The sequence below is a fragment of the Arabidopsis lyrata genome (assembly GCF_000004255.2).
Source record: "Arabidopsis lyrata subsp. lyrata unplaced genomic scaffold ARALYscaffold_7, whole genome shotgun sequence".
Lineage (NCBI taxonomy): Eukaryota > Viridiplantae > Streptophyta > Magnoliopsida > Brassicales > Brassicaceae > Arabidopsis > Arabidopsis lyrata.
The window spans coordinates 22,721,264-22,736,557 of NW_003302549.1; the positions used below are offsets into that span (position 1 = coordinate 22,721,264).

Here is a 15,294-nt window from a genome sequence, read left to right on the forward strand (position 1 = left end):
GCGAAGAGGCGGCAAAGAAAAATAGGAAACGAGCCTATTTTGATAGAAAACGCGAAGAAGGGCACGTCCTTTTATGGAACGATTATTTTAGTGATAATGCGATGTTTCTACCTCAAACTTTTCGCCGCCATTTTCGAATGAACAAGCCGTTGTTCTTGCGTATTGTTGAGCGACTCTTCAGTGAAATCCCATTCTTTCAACATCGAAGAGATGCCACATGAAGGTTTGGACACTCTCCAATACAAAAATGTACGGCAGCCATGCGTTTGCTTGCTTATGGTTATGCGTCTGATGCGGTTGACGAATACCTCCGTATGGGTGAAAGCACTGCGATGTCTTGCTTGGAGAATTTTACAGAGGGAATTATTTCTTTCTTCGGAGATGAATATCTAAGAGCACCTACAGCCACAGATCTGAGAAGACTACTCAATATTGGAAAGATACGCGGATTTCCCAGGATGATAGAAAGTCTCGATTGTATGCACTAGGAGTGGAAAAATTGTCCCATCGCTTGGAAAGGCCAGTATACACGTGGCTCTGGAAAACCAACCATCGTTTTAGAGGCGGTCCCATCACAAGATCTCTGGATTTGGCACGCATTTTTTGGACCTCCAGGTACCTTAAACGATATAAATATTCTTGATCGATCACCAATTTTTGATGATATATTACAAGGTCGAGCTCCGAATGTGAATTACAAAGTCAATGGACGGGAGTATCATTTAGCTTACTATCTCACAGATGGTATTTATCCGAAATGGGCGACTTTTATCCAATCTATTCGACTACCACAAACTCGGAAAGACACTTTATTTGCTACACATCAAGAAGCGGCCCGTAAAGATGTCGAACGTGCATTTGGAGTATTGCAAGCTCGCTTTCACATTATTAAAAACCCAGCTCTTGTTTGGGATAAGAAAAAAATTGGAAATATTATGAAAGCATGTATCATACTGCACAATATGATAGTCGAAGACGAACGAGATGGGTACAACACTCAGTTTGATGTTTCAGAATTCCTACAAGTTGAAGGAAACCAAACTTCACAAGTCGATTTATCATATTCTACAGGTATGCCTCCAAATATCGAGAATATGATGGGCATGCGAAATCAACTTCGTGATCAAAATATGCATCAACAATTGAAAAGTGATTTGGTTGAGCATATATGGAGAAAATTTCGCAACAATCAACAGAATAACTAATCGTTTTTTTTTTCTCAAATTTATTTTCAAATGTATGAAATTATTGTATCTTTAATATGTTATGAATTGTAATATTTTTCAGATTTATGAAATAAAATAATAAAAAAAATAATTTAATTTTTTCCTGAGAACCCCACAAAGAGAGCCTACCATTGGACTTTGCAAAATTAACAAAAGCTCTCATCTCATAAATTTTAGAATTTTAATCTTAAAAGAATGGTGAGAGCCCAATGGAGATGCTCTCACCATTGGAGATGCTCTTATGTTGCATAGTGGGGACAAATCTAACTGCTCCTCAATTCATCAACAAATTTCATTATGGATTTCAGAGATCGAAAAGAAATGCTTACAATCTTCCCATGAGTCACTATCGGCATCACATCCCTTTTGGCAGAATACTCTCCCTACACAGATTCAGGATTTATCATCAGTGCCTAAACTGATGTTAAAGCTAAAAAACGGATTACTATGATCCTGAACAAGAGTTATACAACAACATGGAGGATAAATATAATTCAGCTAGCTTTTGTGACCATGAATGGATTTGAGAGATCAAAGAATGAAAAGCTTTCATCAGAAATAGCCAAACCAATCCCATTTACTAGATAAGGCATACATATGTGTCTATACTTCACAGAAGCAACATCGATGCAGAATCAACTTTATTACTGTTACTTGAGTCTTTCCCTTAAAACTCTTTCAGTTCTTAAACTACAACTTCTTACTATCTTCCTCTTTATCCTATTAATTTAACCATTTTCCTAAATACTCTGCATAATCTCCCTTACTTAAAGGATTTCGTTTGAAAATCGCGGTCCAATTTCGTTTGTAAACAACTAATTAAGGCTTATGAACCAAGAAATCAATCAACAATTCAATTCCAAACAAAAACGAAGAAACCCTACTACTGAATCAACAAATCAATCAACAATCCAAATCAGAACCCCAATATACCCCTAATACTCTAAACACATGAGTTTCGTTATCCCTGTTGCATACAAATATGAAATATACTTGCTTAATACGATTTTATATACTATTATTACTATCAATTTCACAATTTTTTTTTTTTTTTCAAGTGATGCAAATAAAGATCGATAACACATAAAATAAAGATCATAGTCAAATCGATTTTAATATATAATCCAAAACGATATAAAAATGTAAAACCAATTTGGGCAATGCAATCTGAAGGCTTTTATTTTGTTGCAACATATGAGTCCTCTTCTCAGTACGATTTCATTAGACACATCAATATGATCGTCTTAAATGAATTAATGGTAACTTCAGATGCAGCCGTTAACTTCTTGAAGACAATCTAAGAAATGACAGATGTTGAGTTTCTCCTTCCTGTTGTAGATCGGCTCTTTGGACATACCATCTCTTTGAGCTGCCATCTCCATAAGAAGGTATAGCTGCTTTATTGGAATCTGAAAAAACATGTAAGAAAATGTTTAGAAGCAATGATCTAATAATCAAGACTCAATGAGATCGAGTACATACATCATCAAGGGCTTCAGAAGCTTCTTCGATATCATCTTCTGAGAACACGTTTAGTTGCTCTAGCACCTGAATCATGCATGGAACATGTTAGAAACTAGGGTTGGGACGTACGACCCGGTATGAGCCAGGCTAGCCTGGTTTCTAAAAGATGAGCCAACACAAAAAGTGAGGGTGCAAAGAAACTAGGTTACCTTCATGGCATCCTCTGTCCTCAATAATGAAACATAGTACGTAACAGAAAAAGTTTTACGCAAACCAACAGATTTTAAGAACGTTACTTCACTTGTTGTACCAAGTACAAGAAGTTTGCTTCCCTAGCAACACCAACAAAAAAATAATTACAAATTAAAGTTAGTGGGATTTTATATAATTTCTACCGTAATGAACTAAATTTTGCAACCATAAGCAATGAATAATAACTACATACACCAGGAGGAGACTGTTTGAGGAAAGTCAATAATGATTGAAGGATTTCGTTTGAAAATCGCGGTCCAATTTCAGTGTACTCCAACAGCCTACAATGTTATAGATATTCAACTGATGAGCTCCCATAAAAAAATCAATAATCGCAAAGTGTGTGAAAATAAGAACTTTGAAACAAATAGTATGATTGACCTTTCAATATCGTCAAGGATAACTATGCTCATTGGTGATTTGTATGCATCTTCAAAGACCTATTCTCATTTCAGTGTTAATTAGTAGATAAATGAATTAAAAGAGCACAAAGTTAAAAGAAATTAGAAAGCTTTTAAAAAGCTAGGGACCTTGGTAATGTGTGCGCATTTTTTGCTCTCATGAAGGCCATTCATAGCCTCTGCAGAGACCTTGTCAATGTAGTGAAACAAAATATCAAAAGACATAAAAAGATGCGAATTTAGTAAAGTTCAAAATTCCTAACTTGGCCCACTTACTATTTTGACATATGGGAAGTCACTGTCGATGCCAATGGTCGCGGCTAACGCAGTTTTTCCACTGCCCAAGAAGCTTAAAAATCAGTAAACGCTAGAAACAAAACGCTAAAACTTTGATAACCAACGCAAACGCTAATTAAAAGTTTACTTTTAAAAAGTATATATGTTTAAAATAAATAAACTTTTTCGCATATAAACGTAAACGCGTTTGAAATAATTTACCTTCCACTAGACCCATGAAGAAGGCAAGTGAGTGGAGGACTTATTTCGTTGACTTTAACTTGCTCAACAAGAAACATGACTCTTTCGTAGATGTACTTTTGCCGATAACCACAATCCACAAATCCCTTAGGTCTATATATATACATGTTTGTAAAATAGAGGAAACAATCAGCACTATACACATGCATATATAAAAATTCACAGATAATGCAATATATATGAACACATTAATTTAAGTTGACTAAACCTAGAGCAATGGAGTTTATATTACCTGCAGAGTTCAAGGTCTTTTGAAGAGGCTCCAAATGCAGGTTTAACTTCGAGTAGGGCTTGAAGAAAATCATCCATAGTAATTTTAATATTTTCTTCATCCACTGGCTTTGTTAGATCTTCCATGCTCAGTTGTCTATTGAAAGCATATGATGTTGCACTTTTTACTACACCTTCAAGCTCAGCACCACTGTAATTCTTTGTCCTAGCAGCTTTAAAATTAGATAAATCATGTCAATTAAGTGTCATATATATTTTAACATCAATACAAATGCAAAAGGCATACCAAGTTCTTGGAGATTGACATCAGGAGAAAGAAAAGAATTATCCTTCATTTTCTTTGTATGAATCTGAAGAATTTGTAAACGTCCAACTTCATCGGGAAGACTAATTTCAATATGAACCTCTAATCTTCCAGGCCTGTAGGTACAATTCAAAAAAAATATATAAGCCAAACTAGGATATATATATGTAAAACTACTTTAGACATAGTTGGAAGATAAAATGAAATGACATAATACTAATCAGCACAAGGTGCAGAGACCTTAAAAGAGCTTCATCAAGCATATCTTTTCTATTTGTCATTCCAATTAGTAAAACATTGTTCAAAGCCTCAACACCATCTATCTGAATAACAGACACAGAATGTTAGCCATATTTGAAAAACATTTGAAAAAACCAAAAAAAGACAGAAAAAAATAGCTTATTTGATGATGGTTGACCTTTGTCAAGAGCTGGTTTACAATACCATCATGGACACCTGTCCCATCCCTGGTTGACCCTCTTGACTGAAAGTTATCCAAGCATACACTTAGCATCAGGTAACTAACTAACTTTACTAAAAAGAAAACAGAGTATTTTTAGTATTTTTGATATGAAGCCATGTACCTTACAAATAGCATCAATTTCATCGAAAATAATGATATGTAGCTCACTAGCATCACCTGAAAAGTTAAATTAAGAATGCGAAAATATTAGGACAACATAAAATAAAGCACAAATCAGGGTAAAAAGATTTTATCATTCCGCACCAAGTGTTCTCTGGTCATTTTCAGCATCAGCAAACAGATCTCTTACATTCTTTTCTGTCTCGCCGACGAACTTGCTTAGCACTTCAGGACCATTAACGATCTATTATGTCAAGAGAAGAAAAACTAAAGGCATTACATATTAATACAATCCATAGATTTCATACATTTAAGGAAAAAATGAGTGACATCTTAGATGACCAACTAATTAGAAGACAGAATGAAATTAATTAGGGGGTATAGAGGCGTTATTAACTAAACCTTTGGCTCCTTTCCATTAAGCATTTTGCCAATTTGGCGTGCCATCAAGGTCTTGCCAGTACCGGGAGGTCCAAACAGAAGCATCCCTTTAACGTGCTTTGCCCCAATTCTGCAAGATCAAAAGAATAAACTTACAAGGAAATAAAGAATACATAGAAAAGCAAGAAATGGCATTTTGAAACAGTTGAGGTCTGAACCAGAACCTGTTCACGACATCGCGAGGAAGTATACGAGAAGTAAAAGCTCTTCGAAATATAGCAACAAACTCTGCACCTAAACCACCTATACCTAGGGATTGAAGGTTAAACTCCTTTTCTTTAAATATCTTGCTTGTAACAGATTCTCGTTGGTTGATAATCTGTATATACAAAGTTACAAAACTCAACTTTAAAACAATGAAATCGGAATTAGCAAGTAACATCAGAACATACATTTTTTTATTTTGTATATGCTATCAGATTGTCAGTTGATTGGTATTAACATAACTAACAAACTAAATAACACAGAATACTATAAGATAATTAATCAAAACCAAACCTTTATGCCACTTGCATTTGATGCTTCAAACACAAAATATGTATCCTTACAAATCATCCCTCTTTCGATACAATTAGTTTGGTTCTCATCATCAGCCACTATAACCGCTCGATTGACCGTAAAAATGTAGTTAGTTCCATGATACTCAAATGTAACTCTTTGACCTACTGTCAAGACCTGCATAGATATATACGCATAAATTGTGTCATCGCATGGTCTAGAAATAATAAAGCACACAAAATAATAAGTTGCAAAACATTCATCAAATACAACTCATTGAGAACCAATCAGTGCATGATGGCAAAGACAAGAATCTTCAACTATGATCCACAACTATCACACTAATAATCCAAGAATCTACCTGGTTAGTGAATTTCTTCTTCAGTTGAGTTGAGAGGAGAGTAGCATCAATCTGTTCATTTTTAGTCCCTTTTTTGACAAATTCTAAGTCAACTGTCAGAACAGTCAAGTCAAAGCTTTCAGGAGGAATAAATCTGCAAGAAGAAATCAGTCTTCAGACCGAGCAAAGAAACATAAAAAAACACGAGGTAATTAACAAACAAGCATTTGTGGCATTTTACCTTGTTACAGAAACAATGTCACCAGCAGAAACTCTAGCATGTCGTCGTTGAATCGAATTCAGAGCAATACTTCCATCAGAAATACTCTCATGTCCAGTATATACCAGTTAAGATTTACATATAAATAAAAACTAAGATTCCATGTGTTTAACACAATAATGTGAAGAATCGAATTATAAGGTAATCAGTATTAAAAAAAAAATTGTCAAAAAGATCTAAAGGATATGAGATTGATAATACAAAGACTTCTCCGACGTTAGCTAGGAAGAGATCGGGCGTTCCGGGAACAGCGAAGCAACGGAGATCAGACGGAGAACAATATGCGAGATTTGTGAGAGCTAAATCTGACGCCGGCGTGGTGGTCACCGTCATCGTCATGACGCAGGATTCGGTAGGATCGGCCATGATTTTTTTTTTTTTGGTTTCCTTCGTTAAGAAGAAATTGAAACTTGAAGGGTTCCGTTACAAAAAGTTTTGGTTGATCTGTGAGAGTAACCTAGGACTGTGTTTTATGCTAAGATATTTTTTCCCGACAGTTGAATAAAAGGAAACAAGTCAGCCGACCAATAATATTCCGACACGTAGTCAGATTTTGACAAGTAAAATCCATAAATTACCATAGAAATTAAAAAATAGCTTTATTAATTAGTTTTAGAGCGGACAAGAATTTTTGTAAAGTCATTCTAGTAAGGAAAATATTATATTAACCAAAAAATATACAAAACATATCTTATTAGAAAACAGGATATGTTTTAACTTTAAAAGGTAGCACATGTCTAATTATAATTAATCGCAAATCAATCAATTTATAGTAGTAATAATAATAATTCAAAAAGCCCAAAAGGAAAATGAAAAATATATTTACAAATCCAAAAAGAATTTTTAAGTTAAAGAAACTTAAATTTATATTACAATACAAAAAAATATTTTTATGAATTTTCATCATATATAAAAAAAAAACACCACAAAACTACACTAATTGGAAAACATATACTCCCTCTGTTTTTTAAAAATTGTCGTTTTAACTGTATTTGGACAAATTAAGAAAAGGTATACAATGACTATATTAACCTCATAAAAATGACAAGTAATTATTTACAAATAATTTGTGTTCAATAAAATGAGGGTAATTTGGGTAGTTATTGGCATAAATTACATTATTATCTTAAAACGACAACTAATTTAAAACAAAAAAAAACTCTAAAACGACAACTATTCGAAAACGGAGGGAGTATATGTTTTAACCTCTTTTCCTGAGAAGTTTGTCTAAGGGTTTAGTTCGACTGGTCAAATGGGGATGTTGGAGTTAGAGTTAGGATTTAAGAACATGAACTTGAGCTCTTTGTGATGTTCTATTTCATTAATATGCCTTAGGGACCAAAAAAATCATAAGGACATATCCACGGGACGAGTCCCACTAATATTCTCTCCATTACAAACTGTCAAGAAACTGGATTATAGACCAATTTTGCTATAGTAGTTGGCTAGCTTAAATCGATGTAAATTTCTAAACTCACTTATCAACCTTGTCTATTTTTTCCATCACTACTCAAAATCGTATCATACATGGTTCAATTACAGAATTAGTGTGTACTACATTTGGTTGAAAGAGCTATTCCTAAATAAATTTTATACAATAAATTCACATTTATTATATATAGCTAAATAAACATAATTCAAATTTAAAATTCACATTTATTTATCTAAAAACTTCACCATTAATTAAATAATTCATAAACGAAAAAAATCAAACAAAGAATAAGCAATACATCATAATATAAATAATTAAACACTAGAAATGGGTTCACTCTTTGTTTGTGTTGGGCATTTGCAGAATCTAACACATACAGCTACTAACATGAAGATGAGCAAGATAGCGCCGGCAAGTTCAATGGGGTTCATATATAATGTTTTTCTTTGTGTACGCATATTATACTTATATATATATACTGCATGGACTGTCAACACAAAAGTTTACATTTTTGTAAATTAATCGATGGAATTTGTAATGTTTACATTTTGTTAACTAGGAAGGTTGACAAAAAAAAAAAAAAAAAAAAAAAAAAAAAACTAGGAAAAACTGGAAATTTTACATTTAGTCATTAAGGAGTATTAATTAGGTTAAAATATTAATCATTAATTTGATTCGTCATGCATGTAGTTTTAGTGATTTAAACCTACTAAAATATTGATATCTAGTGTAACGATTTAAACCTAGTTAAGATAATATAAATTGAAACAATGTGAAATCAAATGGTTGACTGATTATATGTATATGTAATAATGAAAGCTTTGCCTACCAACTTAAGCATAAAGATTTAGAGTTGTTTGAGAAATATATCAAACTTTACCCAAATCATATATATAAAAGTTGGCCAACTCTCTCCATATGAGTGCCACATCATCACACAAAAATATGACATGTATCATTTAACATTATTTAAATTAAAAAAATCACCAAAATTAATTGAGGGAAAATCAAAAGTCTTCTATTGTGTTAAATCCTCCATTAATCCTATTTCTAAATGATTTTTCAAAACAAAAATAAAATTATAAATTATTTTAATAAATCAAACAAATTCATTTCTCTTATATGGCTATATGCAATAGCATAAAATCTAAAAGTGTTATTTAAATAATTATTTAATTTTTGCTTTTTTTTTTCTTTCTTTCATACGAAAACTCTTGAGATCGAAATATCTTATATTCTTGTTGTGTGTATTCATGATAGTGAACGAATATTAGAATCTTAGATATAAAAAAAAATCAAATTATACATGAAAATGTATAAATTAATATTTAGAGTCAAAAACGAATCTAACCATAAAAATTGTAAGTACATAAGATGAGTCTAATTTTATTAACTATACAATAACAAAAATTAAATAAACATAAATTAGCGACAAAAACAATTAACATATTTATCTTAACAATTTTCAAAACAAACTCACGCGTAGCGTGAGAATTCATCTAGTTAAATTGAAATTTTCCAGACGTATATATTGAAATGAAACCTACAGCCTAAGAGGATATAAGGGATTTTGCTGGAAGAATATATTTTGAAATTAAATTGGTAATTTACGATGGACTATATTTTAATTTTCTAAATCTGGAAAATAGATAAACTTTTATTGAAACTTTTATTTTATTGATTGTAAAAATGCAACTTTAATTTGTTACGTTGATGTTTCACAAAGTGCTCATCATATGCATAAGGTTACAATTTGGAAGTTGTCATGTGGTTTTTTCTTTTCCTCTAAGCATCTCCTACCCCAAGAAAATCAATGTACTTCAGGGGGACATTAGTCTTAAAATAACTAGCTTCCGTTGTATCTTTTGCTTCTGATGGTAATGATGATGATGATGGTTGAGAGATGGAAACATGATGGGTGAGTTGATGATGACGAGCTGAGTATTCCATTGCTTCCTTATACTTAGCTTTGAGGTTATTGGTTTCGTCTTTTGCTTGTTTCATCAACGTTTTTCTCATTAGTTGGTGCCAATGATTTTTCACGGCATTGGCAGTTCTTCTATGGAGAAGCTTAGCAATCTTAGACCACTTGTTCCCCAATTCTCTTTGAGCTGAAAGTATCTTTGCCTCTTCTTCATCATTGAAAGCTGTCTTGTTGATCCTTGGATCAAGCTGATTAATCCATCTGAATCTGCAACTCTTACCTTCCAATACACAATAAGAAGAATATGATTTAACTTTCGAATAAAACAAGAGTGAGTACCAAAAATGAAAGCACATTTTTTACCTGTTTTTACTTGCATTTTCTCTGCAATATGCTTCCATCTTCTAGGACCATAAGTAGCCACAAGCCTTGTAAGTTTCAAATCCTCTGAAGGTGTCCAATACTTCTTCTTGTACCTCTCATGATGCATACCTCTCACTAATGCATTTTTTTCTCCAAAATCATTAGATGAAGGTCTCTGCAGTGCAACGTCAAAATGGTATTTTGGGACACATGAGTCTAAAAATGTGTGATATTTGGATGATAACTCTATTCATATATAGTATAAAAATGCTGATTTCTCTGAGGAGAGAAAAGAATCTAAGAGGGACTGGAAAGAGAAAAAAATACTAGGGTATTTAAAAATGAATATGATAAAAATGTTCCAAAATATTTATAAGAAATAAGTTTAAAAATATTATATGAATATTTAGTATTATTTTATTCATATTTTTTAATTTAATGTTATTATTTGTAGCTATTTTTCCATGGACCCGTACATAATCCTGATATCACGATTAAAGGCATCTATACATGAGTAATAATTTCTTGGATCTGAATCAAAATATCCTAAAACTTTCAGGTTTCCAATCTGCTTATGCCCCAAGTTATAGAGTTAAAATGCAATATAAAATATTAAGTGTATCAGGAAAGTAAACTATATTTTAAAATATTATAATGTTTTTATAAGGACTATGATAAATATGTTCTAAAATATATTTATTAAAATTCATTTGAAAATAAGAATATTTTTGTGATTTAATGTTATTATTTTTAGCTATTTTCATAGATCCGTACATGATCTATATACTTGTGAGTATATTAGAGATCCATATATGGATAATGTTTTTTTTTAAAACAAAACATCAAAAAAGAGTATATGTAATATAAATTAATAAATATAACTATTAACTATTTTTTGTAATATTTATTAATCTGCTAATAGAAAATTGTAGAAGAAGAAAAATATTGATGATTAAGTATTTAATAACATGATTACCGGTCAAATTATTAGAAAGATATGATTCATTCATTTATACCTTGAATGCTAGCAAAGTAGACTCCATTGGAGCGACACTTGAATCCCGGTATGATCAAGTTAACTAAAAATGCGGCGCCGCCAAACTGTGAACTAACAGATGAAAAACGACTAACATATATAGTATATCTTGTTCTTAGTTCTCTACCTTATGGAGGAAATGTTTTTATTTAGTCATCTACCATATACTAGTGATAAATGCTTTAATAGTTTTGACTACATTGTTAGGTATCTATATTAACTCTCTAAAATAATATTTAAGTGATGAACTTTCAACATTATTTTGGACTCATTTTTTTTGGTAGTTTTGTAAAGACAGGTTGTTGAAAATTGAACTGAAAAAATATTTGTTTGACTATAGTTTCAGTTTTAGTTATATTATTTAATTCTAAGTTGTTTTCAGGTTTGGAAGAAAATTATACAGTTTATTATAAGACTAACAATTAAAAATAATGTTCTTAATATTTTTTAGATCATAAAAATGTTAGATTTAATTAAAATTATATCTATATATTACAAGTCTATTTGTACATACAAAACACATAATTTCCAAAAAAATTATAACTTTATTTTCTAATTTGTGAATTTGTTCAAGAGAGAATTTCATTGTTAAGAAAAAAGTCAATCGTCATTTGTATCAATAATTTAGAAATATTGTAACCACATATATTAAATCAAAATTGTCCAGTAAAATCCAAACTCGTACATGATCTACAAAAAAGCATCCTAAATGTAGTAACAAATAAAACAAAGACACCACATTTACATGTTCTTCTTTGCATATTTTCTACAATGTACTTCTCATTCCGAGTACTGAAAACGGCACTTTGAGCTTGATATCCGATCCTTTGAAGGTTTCCAATGACCTTTACTAAGTTGGTTTATAATTGATTTTGGTCATATATTATAACTAAAAATTATGTAAGCGATCATGTAAATTGAAAAGGTGTGTGTGTTAATATTAATTTATTAGTTAAATATGGATAGTTATTCAATCATTAAACGTTATTTTAATCTTTTGAAGCTAGAAAATAGATGAACACACTATTGAAACTTTTATTTTATTGATAGTAAATGCAACCTTTTCATGTTAATGTTTCACAGGGGACTCATCATATGCATATATAAGGTTACAATTAGGAAGTTGCCTCTAATTCAGGGGCACATTAGTCTTAAGATATAGCTTCCATTGTATCTTTTTCTTCTGATGGTGATGATGATGATGATGCTGATGGTGGTGGTTTGAGGTTAGTGGTTTCGTCTTTTGTTTGCTTCTTCAACTTTTTTTGTGTTGAGATGGCGCCATTGATTTCTCACGGCAATGTCAGTTCTTCTATGGAGAAGCTTAGCAATCTTAGTCCACTGATTCCCCAATTCTCTTTGAGCTGAAAGTATCTTTGCGTCTTCTTCATCAGTGAAAGCTGTCTTGTTGATCCTTGGATCTAGCTTATTAAGCCATCTAATTCTACAACCCTTACCTTCCAATACATAATAAGAAGAATATGATTTTAACTTTCGAAAAAAAACAAAGAGTGAGTAGCAAAAATGAAAGCACATTCTTTTACCTGTTCTTCCTTGCATTTTTTCTGCGAGACGGTTCCATCTTCTAGCACCATAAGTAGCCACGAGCTCTGTAAGTTTCAAATCCTCTGAAGGTGTCCAAAACTTCTTCTCCTGCCTCTCATGATGCATCCCTCTCACATTGTTTTCTCCAAAATCATTAGATGAAGGTCTCTACAATGCAACGTCAAAATGGTATTTTGGGGAACATGAGTCTAAAAGTGGGTGATAATTCTATTCATAGTATAAAAATTCATAATTCTAAAAAGGGAACTGTGAGGTGAGGAGAGAAAAGAATATGAGAGGGACTGGAAAGAGAAAAAAAAATACTAGAGTAATTTCAAATGGATATGATATATATGTATCAGAATATTAAAAAAAAAATAAGTTGGAAAAAATTATATGAATATTTTAGTATTATTTTTACTCATATTTTTGTAATTTAATGTTATTATATTTTGCTATTTTTCCATGGATCCGTACATAATCCAGATATAAGAGTAATTATTTCTTGGATCTTAATCCAAATATACTAAAATTTTCAGGTTTCCGATCTCCTTCTGACCCATGTTATATAGTGAAAATGAGCAATATAAAATATTTTAAGATATCAACAAAATATACTTTAAAATATTATAGTGTCGTTTATAAGGACTATGATAAGTATGTTCTAAAATATATTTATTAAAATTAATATGAAAATACGAATATTTTAGTATAATTTGGTAATTTAATGTTATTATTTTTAGCTATTTTCATAGATCCATACATGATCTATATAGTAATGAGCATATAGGGGATCTATATATTGATAATATTTTTTTTTAAAACAAAACATAAAAAAAAATCTATAAAATACAAATATAACGTTTATTATCTATTTTTACGATATTTTATTATTCTGCTAATAGAAAATTGTCAATAGAGAAGAAAAATATTGATGATTTAGTATTTAATAACATGATTACCGATCAAATTAATTAGAAAGATATGATGCATTAATGTATACCTTGAATGCTTCAAAAGTAGACTCCATTGGAGTGACACTTGAATCCCGGTATGATCAAGTTAACTAAAAATGCGGCGCCGCCAAACTTTGAACTAATAGATGAAAAACGACTAATATATATAGTATATCGTGTTCTTAATTCTCTACCTTATGGAGAAAATGTTTTTATTTAATCATCTACCATATACATTAATAGTGATAAATGCTTTAATAGTTTTGACTACATTGTTAGGTATCTATATTAACTCTCTAAAATAATTTGTAAGTGATGAACTTTCAACATTATTTTTGACTCATTTTTTGGTAGTTTTGTAAAGACGGGTTGTTGAAGATTGAATTGAAAAAAGATTTGTTTGACTATAGTATCAGTTTAAGTTATATTATTTAATTCTAAGTTGTTTTCAGGTTTAGAAGAAAAATTATACAGTTTATTATAAGACTTAAAAATTAAAAATAATGGTCTTAATTTGTTTTAGATCATGAAAATGGTAGATTTAATTAAAATTATATCTATATATTAGAAGTCTATTTGTACATACAAAACACATAATTTCCTATAAAAATTATAACTTTATTTTTTAATTTATGAATTTGTTCAATATAGAATTTCATTGTTAAGAAAAAAGTCGATTATCATTTGTATCAATAAATTATAAAATAATTGTAACACAATAACATAAACTCGTACATGATCTACAAAAATAGCATCGTACAAAGAAATATCATCAGTAGCACTGTGAGTTAAACTTCTGAAAAATATTTTAAAAATAAATTTCCTAGCAAAATATGTTAAATTAATAAGGTCCAGTAACCCAAACTTGTACATGATCTACAAAAATAGATTTATAAAAACAAAACCTAGTACTATGAGTTAATCTTTGAAAATTAGGTTTAAGAAGACATGATAACATGATGACAAAATACTTAGCAGTTTATTATAGGTTTAAGTTAAACAATCTACTAGCATTATGTGTTGTAGCGTAGAAAGATCGAATCTATTCTACTTTTATGTGTAATATTTTAGATTCATTGAAAGATTTTCTTTAACCTATATAAAGTAAACTCTTTTTTTTTTTTTTTTCCTCATATAAAGTAAACTCTTAAAATGAAAAAAATCGTGGAGTCTCTTTTGTCCTAATGGTTAATGGTTTTAAAACTTTTACACTACGTCTAAGGTTTGATCCTCAAAGAATGCAATTCTTATAGATTATTAATGCTAATTTAATCGAAGTTCCAAACTAGTATATATATAAATAAAAAAAAAATATATATATATATAATTGTATGTTGGAAAAAGACAATGTTCATCGGAAGTTGTATATGTAGAACCGTCAATTGTGTATCCAAGTGTTGCGGGAATACTGCATCTTAAAATCGTTGTTCGTAAAAACTGTTTATCGTAATCATATATAATGCATGTAATCTATAATTTTC

The 15,294-nt window shown here is 30.7% G+C and overlaps 2 protein-coding genes across 2 annotated transcripts; both read right to left on the reverse strand.

Moving 5' to 3' along the window:
* Window positions 1-2,378: 2,378 nt before the first annotated feature.
* LOC9304755 (vesicle-fusing ATPase) lies at window positions 2,379-7,167 on the reverse strand. The gene is made up of 20 exons (XM_021017260.1): window positions 6,745-7,167; window positions 6,519-6,614; window positions 6,299-6,431; window positions 5,938-6,114; window positions 5,604-5,758; window positions 5,401-5,509; window positions 5,143-5,242; window positions 5,000-5,055; window positions 4,834-4,899; window positions 4,656-4,738; window positions 4,398-4,531; window positions 4,113-4,323; window positions 3,842-3,973; window positions 3,620-3,680; window positions 3,473-3,532; window positions 3,324-3,382; window positions 3,136-3,223; window positions 2,900-3,022; window positions 2,709-2,774; window positions 2,379-2,635 (listed from the first exon to the last, which is right to left on the reverse strand). Exons 1-20 carry the CDS (start codon window positions 6,921-6,923, stop codon window positions 2,492-2,494), a joined length of 2,232 nt encoding a protein of 743 aa, XP_020872919.1. The 5' UTR covers window positions 6,924-7,167; the 3' UTR covers window positions 2,379-2,491.
* Window positions 7,168-10,028: 2,861 nt separating this feature from the next.
* LOC9306803 (transcription factor MYB105) lies at window positions 10,029-12,983 on the reverse strand. The gene is made up of 4 exons (XM_021018516.1): window positions 12,857-12,983; window positions 12,609-12,769; window positions 10,287-10,451; window positions 10,029-10,193 (listed from the first exon to the last, which is right to left on the reverse strand). Exons 1-4 carry the CDS (start codon window positions 12,981-12,983, stop codon window positions 10,029-10,031), a joined length of 618 nt encoding a protein of 205 aa, XP_020874175.1.
* Between the last annotated feature and the right edge of the window lie 2,311 nt (window positions 12,984-15,294).

Bases quoted from the DNA above. Each gene is read 5' to 3' on its own strand.
- LOC9304755 (XM_021017260.1), bottom strand. From the start codon at position 6,923: ATGGCCGATCCTACCGAATCCTGCGTCATGACGATGACGGTGACCACC. The intron at 4,324-4,397 runs GTATGCCTTTTG...CTAATTTTAAAG, and splicing joins TGTCAATCTCCAAGAACTTG to CTGCTAGGACAAAGAATTAC. The intron at 3,974-4,112 runs GTAATATAAACT...GTATATATATAG, and splicing joins AAAGACCTTGAACTCTGCAG to ACCTAAGGGATTTGTGGATT.
- LOC9306803 (XM_021018516.1), bottom strand. From the start codon at position 12,983: ATGCATCATGAGAGGCAGGAGAAGAAGTTTTGGACACCTTCAGAGGAT. The intron at 12,770-12,856 runs GTAAAAGAATGT...ATGTATTGGAAG, and splicing joins AAAAATGCAAGGAAGAACAG to GTAAGGGTTGTAGAATTAGA. The intron at 10,194-10,286 runs GTAAAAACAGGT...GTGTATTGGAAG, and splicing joins ATATTGCAGAGAAAATGCAA to GTAAGAGTTGCAGATTCAGA.